Below are 19,057 nucleotides of genomic sequence, written 5' to 3'. Positions count from 1 at the left end.
AGGGAAAATCAGAATTTATTCTGAGAATACACATTGCAGAATAGCTTATTCTGTAGAGAAATAGGGAAAAAGTTAAGAACTCTAGAAATTTTAATTTCTTTTTCTGACTATGTTTATAACTCGTCTATCTTTAGTGATTATTGTCTTTACATTTGTGTCTTAGGTACTGAGTTGCTTCTAAATCACAGAAGTTTAGCATTATTTTGGGATTACGCATTTCCTCTCCCTGGGCCATTTTCAATTGGAAGTTTACAGAGAGATTAACAGAGTTGGAAGGGACTTTGTAGGTCATCTTCTCCAACCCTCCGCCCAAGCAGGAGACCCTACACCATTTTTGACAGATGGCAGTCAAGTCTCTTCTTGAAAGCCTCCAGTGATGAAGCTTCCACAACTTCTGAGGGCAAGCTGTTCCATTGGTTGATTGTTCTCACTGTCACAAAATTTCTCCTTATTTCCAGATTGAATCTCTCCTTAATCAGTTTCCATTCATTATTTCTTGTCTGGTCTTCAGGTGCTTTGGAAAATAGCTTGACCCCCTCCTCTCTGTGGCAGCCCCTTACTTATTGAAGACTGCTATCATGTCTCCCCTGGTCCTTCTCTTCAATAGACCAGTTCCTGCAACCATTCATCGTATGTTTTAGTCTCCAGCTGCCTAATCATCCTGGTTGCTCTTTTCTGCATATTTTCTAGAGTCTCAACATCTTTTTTATAGTGTGGTGACCAAAACTTGATGCAGTATTCTAGGTATGGTTCTTCTACAGTGCTGCATTTGAATTCTTTCACCACAGATTGTGGTGAACATACTAGTTAACATTTTAAAAGAATGTTTAGCTTTTCTTTTTCTCAGTTTTTAAAATCAAAGTTTGATTCTATTTACTGTATTTTTCGGAGTATAAGACACTCCGGAGTATAAGACGCACCTTGGTTTTTGGGGAAGAAAATAAGAAAAAACAAATTCTGCCTCTGCCTACCAGTATCCATGGCATTCATCTGGCTAGCGTCCTGTCAGTGTGTGAGAGAGTTGAGGGCTATTTGGAAACAAACAGTATTTGCTGTGTGAGCAATAAGGAAGGGGACAGCAAGGATCCTGGGCGTGGCTTGTTCTGTACTAAAACTACATGCTGTGCTGATCTCTGAAACCAAAACTGAAACTGAAACGCCTCTGCTATTGTATACAAAGAGAAGTTATTGAATCCTGCTGAATCACTTACTTGTTTGTGCTTTCTGGATGCGATTGCTGCTGCAAACTCTGACATGTCCTTTCAGCAAATAGCAAATAGCCAGGTCAGCTTCAGCACATTATTGCACCCTGATTCAGCACGAACAGCTGATTGGTGGGTGGATCAGCCTCCCGGAATACCCCCAATCAACTGTTCCAGACTGTAGGGATTGCCACAGACCATCACCTCCTCCGTGCCTCGTGTTTTTAGCTACATTCAGTGTATAAGACGCACTCAAATTTTCACCCTCTTTTAGGGGGGGGGGAGTGCGTCTTATACTCTGAAAAATACAGTCCCTCCTTTGAGATGGATCTATTTCCCCAGGGAGCAGAGTGGTTCCAAATGGGCAAAAGACCAAACAAGCATTTCTGGAATTACACCGGAGGTGCAAAAGGCAGATGTGGGATCCTGGAGAAAGACTGGGCTCTTTAAATGAAAATTCAGACAGAGAGTACGTTTGCACCAAAGGCTTTTTTGGCCTTCTTATCTGAAATGCTGTTCAACTTAAGGGGGAGCCAAGGGAAATAACCCGAATGCTTTTCCTGCACGGTGTTTTGCTAGACTGCCAAGCAAACGACCTGCAGCTCCCTTCATCAATCACCAGAATGCCACTTACTGGTTTATCCGGATTCTAAAGCACCACAATTGCATTTTACCTGCACGGGGTAGAATATGGCCTGCAGCATGGGCAGGACATCACTGAAAAAGAAATCCCAGGTTTCAGCCAATGTATCCAAAAGTTTCTGCCCTGCAAGTTAAAAACAACCAGTTAAGTTAAACCGATGGACTTCTTTTTTTTTAAAGTTTCTTATTTTTTATTTTTCAACATATAAACATTCCGTCTTTCCATAAACTGTGTGTCATCTGGTTACAAATATGTCTGTGCAACAGCTTTCAGAATTTATACCATCATTCACATTAATAGTAATTCTCTAATCTTAAAATCACAGTGTATTAAGCGATTAAACATTATTAACCTACTTTTTTCTCTTAACATATTTTCTAATAAAAATACAATACTAATGTTAATCATAATTATCTTCCTCATCATAATCTAACAATTATCATCTTGTTTATACCTCTAACTTAACATATTTTCTACTCTTCTTTAGTTTTCTTCCCTCATTTCCTCTTTTTCCCCTCCAACCACTGATAAAATCCTATCTTCCAATATTCAGTTTGTTTTCTCTTTGATTATTAATGTTAATCTATTCATTTTTCCACCTTCTAATATTTTCCTGATCACCACCTCATCAATAGGGATCTCTTCACTCTTCCAATGTTGTACAAATACAATTCTAGCTGCGGTTAACGCATGGATAATTAAATAGGTATTCTCTTTATTATAAGTTTCAGGTAAAATCCCCAGCAAAAATATTTCTGGCTTTAACTCAATGCATTGTTTTATCATCTTCTCCAACCTTCTTTATTTTTGTCCAATATTTTGGACAAACCAATGAACTTCTAAAACGTAAGTAATTGAATGGAAGTACAGGAAGTTTTCGACCTAGGACCGTAATGGAGGTTGCCTATTATGGCCGTAAAGCAGTCACCATGCAATCAGACTCGTTTTTAGGAACATTTTTGCATCAATCGTTAAGTGAACACTGTGGTTGTTAAGCAAAGTCGAATCCATTATGCGCTATGGCCCGGGTTTTTTGCTGAAAACTAGAAGTAAACACTGGTTTTCGGCAAAAACACCGGTTTTCGGCAAAAACTATATCAATCATGGTCTGTGGGTGGCTGCAAATGGCTATATATGGTTTCTGAGTGCTTGAAAATCATGTGACCATAGCAATAGCAATAGCAGTTAGACTTATATACCGCTTCATAGGGCTTTCAGCCCTCTCTAAGCAGTTTAGAGTCAGCATATCACCCCCACAGTCTGGGTCCTCATTTCACCCACCTCGGAAGGATGGAAGGATGAGTCAACCTTGAGCCGGTGAGATTTGAACCGCTGAACTGCAGATAGCAGTCAGCTGAAGTGGCTGCAGTACTGCACCCTAACCACTGCGCCACCTCGGCTCTGCTGGGGGGAGAGCACCAGCTGTTGGATCATAAGTATCTTTGGGGTGGGGTGGGGATGAAAGCCAGCTACAGACATTCTCTGATTTAAGATCACAACTGAGCCCCGACTAAACGAGACATTTGCCAAGTGGTTTTTGCTCCGTTTCATGACCTTCCTTGCCACAGTTAATGAATCACTGCAGTTGTTAAATTAGTAACATGGTCATTTGAGAGAATCTGGCTTCTCCATTAACTTTGCTTGTCAGAAGGCGGTCAAAGGGGACACCACCACTCCTCTGGGACACCGCAGCCTTCATAAACATGAATCGGTTGCCGAGTGTCTGAATTTTGATCACATGAACATGGGGGCTGTTGCAGTGGTCGTAAGTGTGAAAAATGATCATGTCCCTTTTTTCAGTCCTGTTATAACGTTGAGCGGCTGTAACTGTTTTAAGTCAAGACCTACCTGCATTTCATAAAATCCAGGAATGAAAGGAAATTCTTTATTTTGTTCCCTTTCAAAAGATTGATGGAATCTGGAGTGGGATTCAGCCGGTTCAGGAGAGTTCCAGTGAGCATTTGGCCCTGCCCACCCGCCCCTGCACTTTCCTGTCCTATATTTCCCTGTTTTTTTTTAGCTCAGCTGATTCGTGCAGCAATTTCAATTCAATTTCAATTCAATTTAATAAAATTTGTATGCTGCCCACTCCCATGGGACTCTGGGCGGCTTACAGGTAAGATAAAAACATTTAAAAAATTTAAAAATAAAAGATAACAGTTATTAAAATTGCACACTATCCATTCTGTCTAAGTGGGGCTGGATATTGATCAACAGCCCCAGGCCCGCCGGAACAGCCAGGTCTTGGTGGCTTTACGGAAGGCCGGGAGAGTGGTAAGGGTCCGGATCTCTACAGGAAGATCGTTCCACAGGGCCGGTGCAGCTACAGAGAAGGCCCTTCCCACAGTGAATTGCTGCACATCAGCTGTTTATTCGCAGGCACTGACAACAGAAGATAAGTTTTTGAAGCTTAAAAAGGTGGTCATTTGAATTCTGCATGTATACAAAGCAACGCACTCACCGAACCAGTTGTTAAAACCGGTTGCATCCCCATCACTGGATGGAAGGTAAAAATTCTTTTCCACAGATCTATATACTGCACTTTCCACTTGAGACCATAAGTGATTCCTGAACAATTATAGGAGAGATAATAAGCCACAGTGTCTTATCCAGGTGTGTGCCTGGCACTTTCTTGCTATTTGTTAAAGCAGCCTGTGTGGTTTTTCCCCACCAGGTATCTGTTATCTTGTCTTTGATGAGTAGCTTCCTTAAACAAGTTCCAAGGATTCTTCAGACTTTTACAGAAGCTCGGAAAAACAAGTTTAATGAATAACAGGAAAAAAATGAATAACTTTAATGAATAACAGAAAAATGTCAAGATTCACATTTGGGCAAGGTCCAAAGCAATTACTTTCTAAGCCTGCACAGCTGCTTAATGCATAAACAACGACTTATTGTATAGAAAGGTGTATTTTCAGATAATAGCCTATTGCATGCTTTAACAGTGCTGCAAACTGAAGCATGCAAAACATTTTCAGATCAAACATCCCATTCCCAACTTCCTGGGAATAATATTGCTTGGAAAAGGAAGCCAGAACAAACTGTTTTAGAAGCGTTGGGAGTTACAGTTACCCAACTCTCAAAACGATGCTATAGAGGACTGGACCCAGAACAACTAGACACAAGAAGAAATAATTCCCTCAACACTGTCAAACCATTTACTAAATTTGCATTACTATTACTATTCATCTTCTCATTGTTCCTATAACCCATCTCCTACCATGTATGACTGTATGACTGTAACTTCATTGCTTGCAACCTTACGATTTATATTGATTGTTTCCTAGTATGATTTGATTGCTTATTTGTACCCTATGACTATCATTAAGTATTGTACCTTATGATCCGTGATGAGTATATCTTTTCTTTTAGATACACTAAGAGCATTTGCACCAAAGACAATCACACTTGGCCAATAAAGAATTCTATTCTATTCTATTCTATTCTATTCTATTCTATTCTATTCTATTCTATTCTATTCTATTCTATTCTATTCCACTCCATACTATAGCTTCAAATCCTTTGGCCTACCTCTGGAGAATAGATTTTGTCAACCATGGCAGCGTTAAGATGGGTGGACTTCCATGCTGGCGGAGGAATTCTGGGAATTGAAGTCCACCCATCTTAACGTTGCCATGGTTGAGGAACAGTGCTCTGGAATGTTTTTGTCAAACGTTCCTGGCTGTTAGGCTTCAGGTTTCACCCCTTTTCATATGTCTATACATGATGCGACCAACTCTTCCAACTTCTGAGTCCTGCCTGGGTCTGGGCTGTTGGTGACCTTGTGTGCTTTTAATTGCTTTACTTGTTGTTGTTTTTTACATTGGTAAGCCATTTAAGTCTACAGGAATAGGCAGCAGTAATAAATTCACCCTCTTCCTCATTATAGCAATAACACAATAAAGGTGGCAATGCTGTGCTCCAAGACCCATAGAAAAATGGACCCACCAACCAGGGTGCAAAGTTTAAAGTCAAGTAAAAACAAGGCCTTGGAGAAGCAGTGCACTTCTTCTGCCAACTCAGGGAGACCCTTTCTTTAAAGAGCCAGAAGATGGTCCCACCTGCTCCTAAAGGGAAACCAAATCTCAACCAGGCCATATTTTCAGCAACTTAGCTAGGGACCCTTTTTATCAGAATAGAATAACAGAGTTGGAAGGGGCCTTGGAGGTCTTCTGGTCCAACCTCCTGCTCAGGCAGGAAGTCCTATACCATTTCAGACAAATGGGTGTCCAATCTCTTCTTAAAAACCTCCAGTGTTGGAGCATTCACAACTTCTGGAGGCAAGTTGTTCCACGGGTTAATTGTTCTCACTGTCATGAAATTTCTCCTTATTTTCTAGGTTGCTTTTCTCCTTGATTAGTTTCCACCCATTGCTTCTTGTTCTGCCCTCAGGTGCCTTGGAGAATAGCTTGACTCCCTACCTTCTTTGTGGCAGCCCCTGAGATAGTGGAACACCGCCTTTCGGAGGCTACTGTTGGCTAAGCCAATTTGTTAGGCAAATTTCATTTCCTTGTGGCCAGGCAAACCGCTGGTTTGTGGTCGGGCCGGAAGAAAAGGTAGGAGGGGTGACATGCATCAAGGAGACCAACAGGTTGCTTAGTTAGGGCGGTTCAAGCATGAAAAGGAGTCGGGAAGGGGCGCTTCAGAGAACATATGCAGGAGCACCAATTGTGGTGTGGGAGCACAAGTATGAATAGGAGTGAAGTCCCTGCCTTCCCTGCCCAGCACAGCGTGAATGCAAGGCAGTTTTAGATACAAGCTTAATTGCAAAGCATATTATAATATTTCAACTAGCAATAGCAGTTAGACTTATATACCACTTTACAATGCGTTACGGCCCTTTCTAAGCTGTTTACAGAGTCAGCATGTTTTTCCTCCAACAATCTGGCTCCACATTTTACTCACCTCGGAAGGGTGGAAGGTTGAGTCAACCTGGAGCCTGGTGAGACTCGAACTGCCAAATTGCAGACAGCCAGCAGTTATCAGAAGTAGCCTGCAGTACTGCACTCTAACCACTGCGCCACCGGGGCTCAAATTATGGGTGTTTATGTATGTGTAGAGGGACTGAGCATATTAGTAAGTACATCAGAGGTGGGTTCCTACCAGTTCGCACCTATTCGGTAGAACCGGTTCGTCAAATCTACCAAACCGGTTAGAAGAGGTTTCACCAGTGGACCAGGAAAGCAGGCCACACCTACGGAAGAGGCTCCAAAAATTTTTGAAACCCACCACTGGTTCTTGGATATGATTATTCTACACTATCATGCTCCTATTTATAAAACTCAATGCCTCTGTGAAAGGTAAGGATGACTACTGCGTTTGTGATGCAATCGGAATATTGCGTGTGTTGAAGTTGTTTTAACACAAACCAAAGATGCCTTTTAAAAAACAAGTTTACATCATATTCTTATGCATGCCAGTGCTGTTTGTGAGGTAATTTAAGGTGCTTCTGACAAGTGTCGTCGGCATCTTCATATCCAGTCACATGGGTGGCAAGCCACTCCCACAAAGGAAGCCACACCCACAGAGTAGGTTCAAACAATTTTTGAAACCCACCACTGAAGTACACACACTAATAAAATCTGAAAGTATACTTAGAAGAGTTTTTAACTAAACGATTTGACTTCTACTTTTTAAAGTTAGAATGCAAAACTCTGAGTTACTGGTGTCCCCTCCTCCTGCACCAGCTTATCCACAGGTTTAGGAATGCTAATCTCCTCTCCTGGCTGCCTCTCCATAACTAAGACAAAGTTTATTTTTCTCACTTCTTCTGAACTCACCCTTGTCCTGTTCTCCAGTGCCAGACAATTTGCTATGCTTTGGCATTCTTCACTGTCCAAGGCTGGATTTCCTTCCGCCTCTCTGCTGGACATATCATGGTTCATCTTCATCTTTCATTCCAGCACTATTGTTCTGAGCGAGGCTTCCCAAGAGCATGAAGCATGAAGCTTGTCCCGACAAAAATCCCTTTTATTAATTTACTGTGAATTCCTCTCATTCACATCCAGCAAAGTCTTTCAAGGGAGGATTTACAGTCACAGACCTTATCTGGCTTGGAGAGCTGCCAGGCCGATATCTGCAAAACTTGGCAAGGAGTCTCGGAGGGTCACAAACCAATTAAGTGAACTAATTGTCTCCTGCAAACTCCACTCCTCTTTTGCTCCTCTTTTATTTCCTCTAAGAGGGGCCATTCATCGTCCCCCTGTGGCCTTACTCCCAAGTTGACACCTGTTCTTTAGCTGTTCCCTTCGTTTGGCTACCTTTTACAGGTAGTCCTCGACTTACAACAGTCCATTTAGTGACAGTTCAAAATTAAAATGACACTGAAACAAAGTGACTCATGACCATTTTTCACACTTATAACCATTGCAACATCCCCGTGGCCATGTGATTTTTCCCAGGATCATGTGATTTTGCTTGACAACTAACTCACATTTATGATGGTTGCAGTGTCCTAGAGTCATGTGTGATCCCCCTTTTGCGACCCTCTGACAAGCAAAGTCAATAGGGAAACCAGATTCACTTAACAACTGTGTTACTAATGTAAGAGCTGCAGCGATTCACTTATGTGGTGAGGAAAGTTGTAAAATGGGGCAAAATTTAACAAATTTCTCACTTAGCCACATTCATTTTGGGCTCAGTTCCGGTCGTACGCTGAGGACTATCTGTATACTTCTTTCTTTCAAAGGCAGCTTGCAGAGGATTTTAAGAAGTTTAAACACTTTTTCCCCCTTTCCTTTCCTTTCTCACAATTCTTTTGCGCCTACGTTATATGCTTGATAGTCAGACCACAAGAGAAAATTGACCCCATCTCTTGCACATAGGAATTATTGTTTCGGGATAGTTCATACTTCTAGATGCAGTGCCTCTTTAAAGCAGCCACGTCATTTTTCAGGTTTGCACATGAACCGGGAAAAAATAAAGACTCCGCTGCTTTAAAGAGTCATTTCCTTAAAGCAACCGTGTGGTTGTTTCCGTATGATGTCTTAAAGCAACTGTATCCACTCTCAGGCTGTGTGTACAGGAGGAGCCTGAAAAAAGGATGCTGCTGCTTTAAAGAAACATAGAGCTTGCATTCCTCCGCCCTGTTAGCACCTCTCTGGAATCTTTTTGAAACACAGACAGGCCCTTAATCACCTTCATAAAATCGGATCTTATCCCTCAGGATCACCATGCCTTTGGTAAGCAGCTGGTTCTGGAAAGAGAACACAAAATAGTGTCAATTTTCATTGCACACTGTATTTTAACTACAGAGGTTTTCATTTTAATGACAGCTCACTAGAGAAAGAATTGTTTGTAGTCTTTAATTATTTGGCCCCACACATAATATTACACTGTGTGGGATTCCCCATCTTACCATATGATCAGAGGTGATATTCAGCAGGTTCTGACCAGTTCTGGAGAACCGGTAGTGGATATTTTGAGTAGTTTGGAGAACCAGTAAATACCAGTTCTGACTGGCCCCACCCCCATCTATTCTCTGCCTCCCGAGTCCCAGCTGATCAGGAGGGAATGTAGATTTTACATTATCCTTCGCCTGCCACGCCCACCAAACCACGACATGCCCATCAAGCCACGCCCACAGAACCGGCGCTAAAAATGTTTGAATCACACCACTGCATATGATGGCAGAAAAATGATACAACTTTCAAAAGGTCTTCATCTCTTTGAAATGAGACAGAGGGGGTGGAATTATACAGCCAACAGTGCTCGAATGCAGTTTTCAGATGAGGCCAAGGAAAGGCAGGGATTCAATATGTCATTTAAATCTTGGTGTTTAAAACTTGGCATTTGTCTTTCTATTATTTTCTACTTTTCTACTTTCTATTATTTTGCATTCCAGGAAACCCACCAGCTTGTAATTCTTGCTGAAAATATGGATTGCTTTCTTTAATCCAGCTATCCATTCTGAAGATGCCCTATTATCGCAAGTATTTTATCATCATCATCATCATCATCATCATCATCATCATCATCATCATCATCATCATCATCATCATCTGATATTTTGGGAATTTTAGCTCCTACATTAGCCCTATGCCTTGTATGCACTACCTTGGGGGTTGTGTCTCTCAGCTTTTAGGAAATCCATAAGGATGCACCTCTGCCAACAGCTGCATTCATTTTATGATTTAAGTATTTGTAGATGGTGTTATCTCCTTTTAACTCTCACCTGAGCAGGGTGGCGGAGTAGAAATCCATTAAACAAGCAAATAATTTGGAGGCTGCTTTGGATCAAAGGTTCTAATTGGCCAGATAAACTTCATACCAAACACAGTACTTATTTATATCTGAGGCACCATAGTCAAGGTTGTGCTCATCTCCCTTTCAAAGCTGAAGAGCCAGCGCTATCCGAACACATCTCTGTGATCTTGTGGCTGGCATGACTAAAGGCCGAAGGCGCATGGAACACTGTTACCTTCCCACCAAAGGTGGTTCCTATTTTTCTACTTGCATTTTTCATGCTTTTGAACTGGTAGATTGGCAGAAGCTGGGACAAGTAACGGGAGCTCACTCCATTACGTGGCGCTAGGGATTCAAACCGCCGATCTGCTGAACTTTCTGATTGACAAGCTCAGTGTCTTAGCTACTGAGCCTTTTATTTTGCAAATTACTATGACACAAAAACCACATTTTTTTTAAACTGGACTAAAACTGGCTTACAATGGAATGAATCTTTGCTGCCTTAGAACACTTATATGCACCTTTAATGAGATCCAGATATGGTAAACACTGCGTTTTTGGCCCAAATTTACAATACTCTTTCTGGATATGGTTCTTTGAACGTGAAGCATCTTAAGATGAAGCACAGCAAGGCAAACAGAAAATTTTGGTACTTAAATTTCTTAGAAGGGCAATAGCAACTATTGGCAATTTATTAGGCAACTTGTTTCAGCTAACAATTAAAAAAGCTTTCATTAAAATGGTAAAAAAGAAATCACAACAAAACAGAAGATTATACGAACCTGTAAATATTCAGTAAAAAAAGATCCCAACTCAGTTTTCAGAAGCTGCCTGTTCCAAAAAAATATACATATCATAATAAATGAAAAAGGTCATCATATTTTAGTATACATTTATTGAACTTTGTCATTTCATTGTTGTTGCATTACAAATGCAGAGCTTGTCAAAAGGCATGATCAGAGAATATGATACTTTACTGGATTTCTCTAACTTGAGCCCTGACAACTACGCAAATAAGCCACATTTTTTGCACGTAGTTTTGTTTCCTATCTAAATAGCAATCAAACCTAATTCTACTAATAGGTGCTGCGTAACAATATTGTTTCTTGAATAAGATCTCTTTTAAGCTAATAGCACTAGCGCTTAGACTTATATACCGCTTCACAATGCTTTACAGACTTCTCTAAGCGATTTACAGAGTCAGCCCCCCAACAAGCTCCAATTCAGATGGTTTTATAAAGATATCAATAAGACAACGATCTGGATATGCTTTGCCAGCTGGTCCTGCTCCAAGACTCTTACACCAGCTGCTCCCAAATTTGAGAATAGAATTGGCTGGTGGCTCACTAAGCTGAGAAAATGGTCATGTTATATGCAGGATGCTGTAATGCAATCTCATCAATTGTGCTCCTTTGCTACATGAAGCCCAGAGGTGGGTTGCTCCCAGTTTTACTACCGGCTCACTTTGCGTGCGCATGCGCAGTTCATTGTAAATGTAAATCATTCTTCATGCATGTGCAGAACAATTTACAGTGAACTGCACGCATGCGCGCACTACTAAATAACATGACAGCAACGGCAGCAGCGACTGGGGAACTGGTTTAGGGGCGTGGCCAGCCTGGGTTGCTGCCGGTTATGCGACCCAGGCCTAAATCCCATTACTGGTTCGGCCGAACTGGGAGCAACCCACCTCTGAGGCAGCCATACATTTTCTTATTTCTTACGTATATCCAAATGGGAAGGAAGTATTGGATCAGAAAACTGTGGTTAAGACTTTGGTCTGAGAACTTGGTTATAATTTCTTGGCCTTTTAGAATTTGAGCCAGGATGAGATAGTAACAAATGTGGTCTCAAATCAGCCTCAGGAAATGGGTGGTGTGGTTTTAAAACAGGAAATGCATCTTTCTAGTTGCAAGAAATTCTATCCAGTTCACAAAGTTGAAGATTCTACTTTCTTGCAAATTTGTATGCATCAAACACGGGGGTTCTAACTAAGGATTAATCATGATTCTATCTTCATAGCTTAATGTATTTTTAAGGGTATACTTAAAGATCAATGAATACGCTCAAAAATCAAAGCTGTTAATTAGAATGATTTTTTAGAAAAAAGATATAAGGAAACCGGGGGGGGGGAGCGTGTTTTTATTAGAAATAAGCAAAAAAACATTAATCTTAAGCTTTTGTTGTTGCCCACCAGCAGGCAGCAATGCTAGCAGCAGATTCAGACAGTGAGGAGTTGGGGAGAAACATGGGCCAGTCCTGGAGTCGTGGGGGGTGGGGGGGAAGGCTCTGACAAGTGCTCTGCGTCGGAAGTAGAGAGGGGGCCAGGACCGTACGATAGTTATCAGCTGCCTTCGGAGTCAGACATCAGTGAGGCAGACGAACAGCTGGAGCTTGTTCCCGATGTGCGCATGCTCAGAGTTGCCAGACGAAGGGAACAGCTAAGGAACAAGGCTCAACTTGGGAGTAAGGCCACAGGTGGACGGTGAATGGCCCCTCCCCTAGGGAATAAAAGAGGAGACACAGGGGAGTGGATTTTGCAGGAGACAATTAGTTCATTCCTGCATTCTTGCCAAGTATTGCAGCATCTGAGAGATATCGGCCTGGCCACTCTCCAATCCTGATATAGGTTGGTAATTGTGAACTATCTTGAAAGACAGTGGGAGAGGGAAGACTTTGCTGGAGAGGAATTCACTGTAAATTAAATAAATTTTATTGGGAGGAGGACTCGGCTTTGTGCTACTGGGGAAGCCTAGGTCAGAACAGCTTTTCTCTCAATCGATGACCTTCATCTGAGGAAGAAGAACAGGGCCAAAATAAAAAAAACAGGACAACTCCATTTTACTCCAGTCCCATAGATTCTGATAAATATCTGGGCACCAAATCAGATACTGCTTACAACTGCTGAGGTTCAGAGATCAAAGCCAGAGGGGGCATGGTTACAGGAATCCTACCTCACTTGGAAGACTCTCATGGTAGGAGTGATCAGGAACAGGAAAAAGCTACAGGTAGTTTTTGACTTACAATAGTTCATCTAGTGGCCGTTCAAAGTTACAACGGCACTGAAAAAAGTGACTTTCAACCGTTTTTCACACTTACAACCATTGCAGCATCCCCATCCTCATGCAATCAGAATTGAGATGCTTGGCAATTGGTTCATACTTATGACGTTGCTGTGTCCCAAGCAGTGGTGGGATTCAAAATATTTTACTACCAGTTCCGTGGGCGTGGCTTGGTGGGCGTGGCAGGGGAAGGATATTACAAAATCCCCTTTCCCTCCCGATCAGCTGGGGCTCGGGAGGCAGAGAATAGATGGGGGCAGGGCCAGTCAGAGGCGGTATTTACCGGTTCTCTGAACTACTCAAAATTTCCGCTACCGGTTCCCCAGAACTGGTCGGAACATGCTGAATGCCACCTCTGGTCCCAAGGTCATGTGATCCCCTTTTGAAAAGCAAAATCAATGGGAAAGCCAATGGTGTTACTAACTCATCAACTGCAGTGATTTACTTAACAACTATGGCAAGAATAGTCGTAAAAATAGGGCAAAACTCACTTAACAACAGAAATTTTGGGATCACCTGTATTGGGATTCAGGACTGGTAAACTTTCTATGGCCTATTTTTTTGCTGCAAATTTAAAGGACTACCTATCTTGCGGTCTTAACTAGTTATGATCAACATTCACTACCCCTGAGTGCAAGCCAGGACTTTCCAAGAATTGTGCTTCTCCTTGATAGTTTATAAACACTTGTGACAATGACCGAGGGTGCACCTCTTAGCTTAAAATCTTGTCTGAACAGGGACCCTGCTTTCTTATTGATCTTAGCCTCTAATTCTTAACTGCTGGTGTCAAACATGGAACTGTGACACTACCTAGTAATTCTGGCCAGCCTTTTTTCTACTATTCACTTTTACTACTGTGACTACTTCAAAGAACAGGACTATGAGTCAGTGCCATGTAAAAAAGCACCTTGGAGTTTCTTGGAACAGCCCCCCCCCCCCCGAAAAAAAATTCCATTCTGATCAGCTAAGTTCTTTTAGGCAAAAGGGAACTTGCATTTCACATGAGAAAAAGTGGGTGGGGAGTTCCAAAAACTGGTTCAGACTTGTTGATGAGACTTCCTAAACCACTTGCACAGGCTTAAGAGTGGAAAGCAGCTGCCTGCTTAGTTTCCTGTTCATTTTCCTGGAGGCACGGAGTTCACTCTTCGGTTAGCCACTGTGCTTCAGAGGCTGGACGCACAACTCATTCCAACTTGATTCTATTCTAACTTGCCCTCTTCCCATTCAGCATGTTGTTCAACTCTATCCAATTTCGTGATGTTTAAAAAAAAACCAACTATCCGATTTTTAAAATTGTAAATCTGAAATTGCTATTGCGTGAATGAACCTTTGGTTATATCTTTCCAGAGTGTGCAACTTTTTTATTTGATAAGTTATTTTTTTGACGATGTAGGGAGTTAGTACCCACCCCTCTCCTGTAAAAAGAAATATTTTAGGAAATACTAAGGGCAGAATACTAGCAATAGCAATAGCAATAGCAGTTAGACTTATATACCGCTTCATAGGGATTTCAGCCCTCTCTAAGCGGTTTACAGAGTCAGCATATTGCCCCCAACAACAATCCGGGTCCTCATTTTACCCACCTCAGAAGGATGGAAGGCTGAGTCAACCTTGAGCCGGTGAGATTTCAACAGCCGAACTGCAGAACTGCAGTCAGCTGAGGTAGCCTGCAGTGCTGCATTTAACCACTGCGCCACCTCGGCTCTATACTTTGCCTAAAAGGAAGGCAGGAACTCAGTCTCCCCCCCCCCCACTTTGTCAATGGGCCATTAAGGCCTGGGTCAGTGTATTCTAAGTAGCACTGGCAATAGTAGTTAGACTTATATACCATTTCATAGTGCTTTTACAGCCCTCTCTAAGCAGTTTACAGAGTCAGCATACTTCCCCCAACAATCTAGGTCCTCATTGACCTCGGAAGTATGGAAGGCTGAGTCAACTTTGAGCCGGTGAGATTTGAACTGCCGAACTGCATCTAGCAGTCAGCTGAAATAGCCTGAGGTGCTGCACTCTAAGCACTGCGTCACCTCGGCTCTAACATAACAAAGATCTCCTCCTTCAGGCAGAGCCATAATAGGAATCCCAAAGCCCTTTCATTACATCATCACCCAGCAAAGCTCAACCAAGCCTGGGACTCAAAAAACAACCTACAGAGTTACCCTTGCATGTCCCCATGGGAGTCTGACAACCAATCAGAATAAAAAGCTCAAATTCAGATCCCAACATAAGTCTCTTTCTCTCACTCCCTCTACTCCATGTGCCTCTTTGCCCGGGACCTCAAGCTATCTGATTCACCATTAAAACCATCTTTCTAAGCAACTTCCACGAATGCAGTGTTTTTTTCCCCACCTGAACCCAGATGGACATTTCTTCCAACAATTAAAACACCCCTTACATAGATTTTTTTTCTATGCAATGTTCTATGGAACATATGCTTTTCTGCCACTTCAACAAATATGAACCAATTCTGTCATGTCTATGAGTTAATATGGACTTCCCTTTTTTCCTTGCCAAGAATGACAGATGTCCTCATTCTCCACTGATTTCCTTCGTCTCCACTTACAAGGCAGACCAGCCTTTCCAACGTAGGTGCCCCTTTTACACTTCTATTTCTAATGAAATTTGACAAACCTCATAAAAATCAGTGCTGTTGGAACGGTCACTAAATGAACATTATAAGTCAAGGACAGCCTGTATTCTTACTTATACGTTGCATCACTACTTTTTCTCTAGAGATAATATTAATTACAGCTTTTCCATAGCATTTAGTATTGTATATATATATTACAATACTAAATGCTATGGAAAAGCTGTTATTAATATTCCAAATGTATGTATGTGTGTGTGTGTGTATGTATGTATATATGTATATATACATACATTTATATACATATATATACCTATATACACATATATACACATACATACATACATACATACATACATATATACATACATATATATATACACATATATACACATATATAGACATTACACACAAACACACACACAAACACACACACACACACACACTCATCACGAAATCTCCAGAACTGCAAAGCCTATAAACCTGAAATTCGGCACATCTGTTCCTCTTGGTGCTCGCTAAGAAAGGTTTTTTCAAAATGACCATCACATCATCAGTATTTCTTATAACTGCCAGTTGCCTTACCTTATAGTAACACGCTCTGATGCTACCCCTTCGCTAAACCAGGCATGGGCGTGGCCATCCGGCCTGTGGGCCAGGAACTGCCAATTGCCTTACATTCCGTTACCTCAGTTCAAACTGGCAGATGTTCCAGTCCTTCACTCAGGAATGATCTGGGGCTCCTTACAGTACTACACATCGGTACATCATCAAAATGTCTACACCTTCCATCTATGGAACTGCTTCCAAACTCAAAGCAGTGGGAGTGGGGGGGTGGCCAGCACGTGATTCATCCGGCCTGTGGGCTGGGAGTTTAGATATTCTACTGCCCCTCCCCACCTGAAAACAAGTCTGTTCCAACTGCCTCACATTCCAAAAAACCAGGGGTGCTGGTGGCCCGATCACCTTGCTTTGTAACAAAGCATCCAGGTGGTAGTTCTACATATTTTAGATTGGGAATTTTACTACCCTTATTCTCAACCATCCTTTAGTTGCCTTATATCAATGGCATGATACTTTTTACCCGATTAATTTTATTCTTAAACTTTAAATTGCAACTTCACTTGCATTTTGTTTTGTTGGTCAATGCCGAAATAAAATGATGGCCTGATTGGTCTCCAAGCAAATTTAAAGGCCAAATGTTTGACGATTTGCTATGAGGATTCTCTCCATGGGAAATGAAATCCGTACTGGCAAAAAGCCCTGGCATTCCTGCCTCCCTATTTGGCCTTACACATTTGCTGACTCTACCCATTACTGGGCCTGTGCATGGATTTTACTGATATTAGAGCAGGCAGAAAAGAACATCGTCCCCATCTCATTGCACAAAGGGCATGCATTCTGTAATCTGTGCAAAGCTGCCATGTAGACATCAGATCATGTGGCTCCTATCAACATCTATGGGAACAATGCCTTACAAGCAAGGGCCAAAAGGCCAAGATGGCGCTCACCACCCTCTTACTGAAGCTGCCATCTTGACTTTTTGACCCGATCTGTGGATGGCAAGCCTGCAACTAACACAACCCATCAAATCACTTCTGCTGATTTACCACCAGCCTATCAAGTACTTACAAGGTGAAAGCTGGGTAGCATGAGCATACGGCTGCTGATAACTTAAAAGCCAGTCATCAACACACCCCAATCGGCATCTAAAAAGCCACATTACAACAGGCATTTATTTATTTATTTATTTATTTATTAGACTTATATACCGCTTCATAGGGCTTTCAGCCCTCTCTAAGCGGTTTACAGAGTCAGCATATTGCCCCCAACAACAATCCGGGTCCTCATTTCACCCACCTCGGAAGGATGGAAGGCTGAGTCAACCCTGAGCCGGTGAGATTTGAACCGCCGAACTGCAGAACTAGCAGTCAGCTGAAGTAGCCTGCAGTGCTGCATTTAACCACTGCGCCACCTCGGCTCTTGAATGTCAATACCACGCACAGAACAGCACACACTGTGCTAGAAAGAAGTTCCCTGAAGGTGGGCTTCAGCGCGAGTCCAAAAGCTCAGAAGACAAAACCTCTTTTCCCGGTGACTCACCCAGATTGAATCCTGCAGCATTATCCTGGCACCAGTGGTGAGTTCCGGATCCTGGTACAACCGGTACAGTGCAACGGGGCTGGGTGTCCACCACATGCAGAGCATGCATGCATACTTACTGCCCGCAATGCTCCCGCTGCTCGGTGGAGCATCGCATAGGTGCCGTACGCTCCGTTTGCAGAAAGCCTGAAAACTTCAAATACCGGTAAGGAGCACGGGCAGGCGGGCCCTCCGGAGCACCAGAACGGTACCTGGTGCTCCCAGCAGGCACTGGGGCGTACCGGGGCGTACCAGTCGTATCCCACCACTGCCTGTGACACACATATTCGCAGTCACTTGCTTTGTTGTTTGTATTATTGGGTAGAGTTTCTCTGTCCTGACCTATTCTGTTTCACCACAGTGACTTTCAGGTACATTGGAGGCTGACGCCGTGCATCGTCTCGCACAAATTATTTAAAATTGCTGCCGAGTATTAATCCATTTGGTCCAATTAGTTGTTGAGAGTGCTTACAAAACAGTGAGAAAATTATCTAGCAGCAGGGGTAGGAAATGTTGACTTACTCACCTGACTCCTTCATTGAGATTGTAAAGATCGTGATCTGCGAGGCCCTTTCTCTGGAACACAGCTATGACTCCATTCTGGATACTGCAAGAGAGGGGAGGAAATATAGTCTGAATTCCTAATAATAATACCCAAGTAAGCACCGTTTAAGGGACACGGTGGCTCAGTGGCTAAGACGTTGAGCTTCTCAATCAGGAGGTTGGCAGTTCGAATCCCTATCACCGCGTAACGGAGTGAGCTCCCGTTACTTGTCCCAGCTTCTGCCAACCTAGCAGTTCGAAAGCACGTAAAAATGCAAGTAGAAAAATAGGAACCACTTTGATGAGAAGGTAACAGCGTTCCGTGTGCCTTTGGCGTTTAGTCATGCCGGCCACATGACCACCCAGATGTCTTCGGACAATGCTAGCTCTTCAGCTTAGAAATGAAGATGAGCACTGCCCCCTAGAATCGGGGACGACTAGCACATATGTGCAGGGGGAACCTTTACTATTACTTTAAGCACAGTTTATTTTGGGAGGCAAAAACCCCTGCGCCACAAATGTTAAATTAGACTGTTGGAAGAAAAGATAAAAGACTCTGGAGTCGAATCTTCAGGCCACCTTCAAATTTCCCACTAAGCTAAAACCAAACTCATTTTCCTTTAGGTTCCTGGTAACTACATTAACTACCATCTTTCAGTCATCTGTTATGTTGTCTGACCAAAATGGGGTGACATGA

General features: G+C 42.4%; 1 protein-coding gene across 3 annotated transcripts in view; it reads right to left on the bottom strand.

Annotated features, from left to right (window-relative positions):
* Positions 1-19,057, bottom strand: part of PRR5 (proline rich 5) — a 100,169-nt gene that overhangs the window by 14,034 nt on the left and 67,078 nt on the right. For all 3 annotated transcript variants that reach the window (XM_087722218.1, XM_087722217.1, XM_087722216.1), the window contains 4 exons: positions 18,344-18,424; positions 10,812-10,860; positions 8,983-9,040; positions 1,877-1,968 (listed from right to left, as the gene is read on the bottom strand). In XM_087722218.1, the coding sequence (XP_087578344.1) occupies positions 1,877-1,968; positions 8,983-9,040; positions 10,812-10,860; positions 18,344-18,424 (280 nt within the window). The remainder of the gene's footprint in view (positions 1-1,876; positions 1,969-8,982; positions 9,041-10,811; positions 10,861-18,343; positions 18,425-19,057) is intronic.

Source organism: Thamnophis sirtalis, unplaced genomic scaffold, assembly GCF_051295495.1.
Source record: "Thamnophis sirtalis isolate CommonGarterSnake01/CBP01778 unplaced genomic scaffold, rThaSir2_p1.2 scaffold_9, whole genome shotgun sequence".
NCBI lineage: Eukaryota > Metazoa > Chordata > Lepidosauria > Squamata > Natricidae > Thamnophis > Thamnophis sirtalis.
Note: the sequence above shows the minus strand (reverse complement) of the source record. Positions and strands in the feature narration are given on the sequence as shown.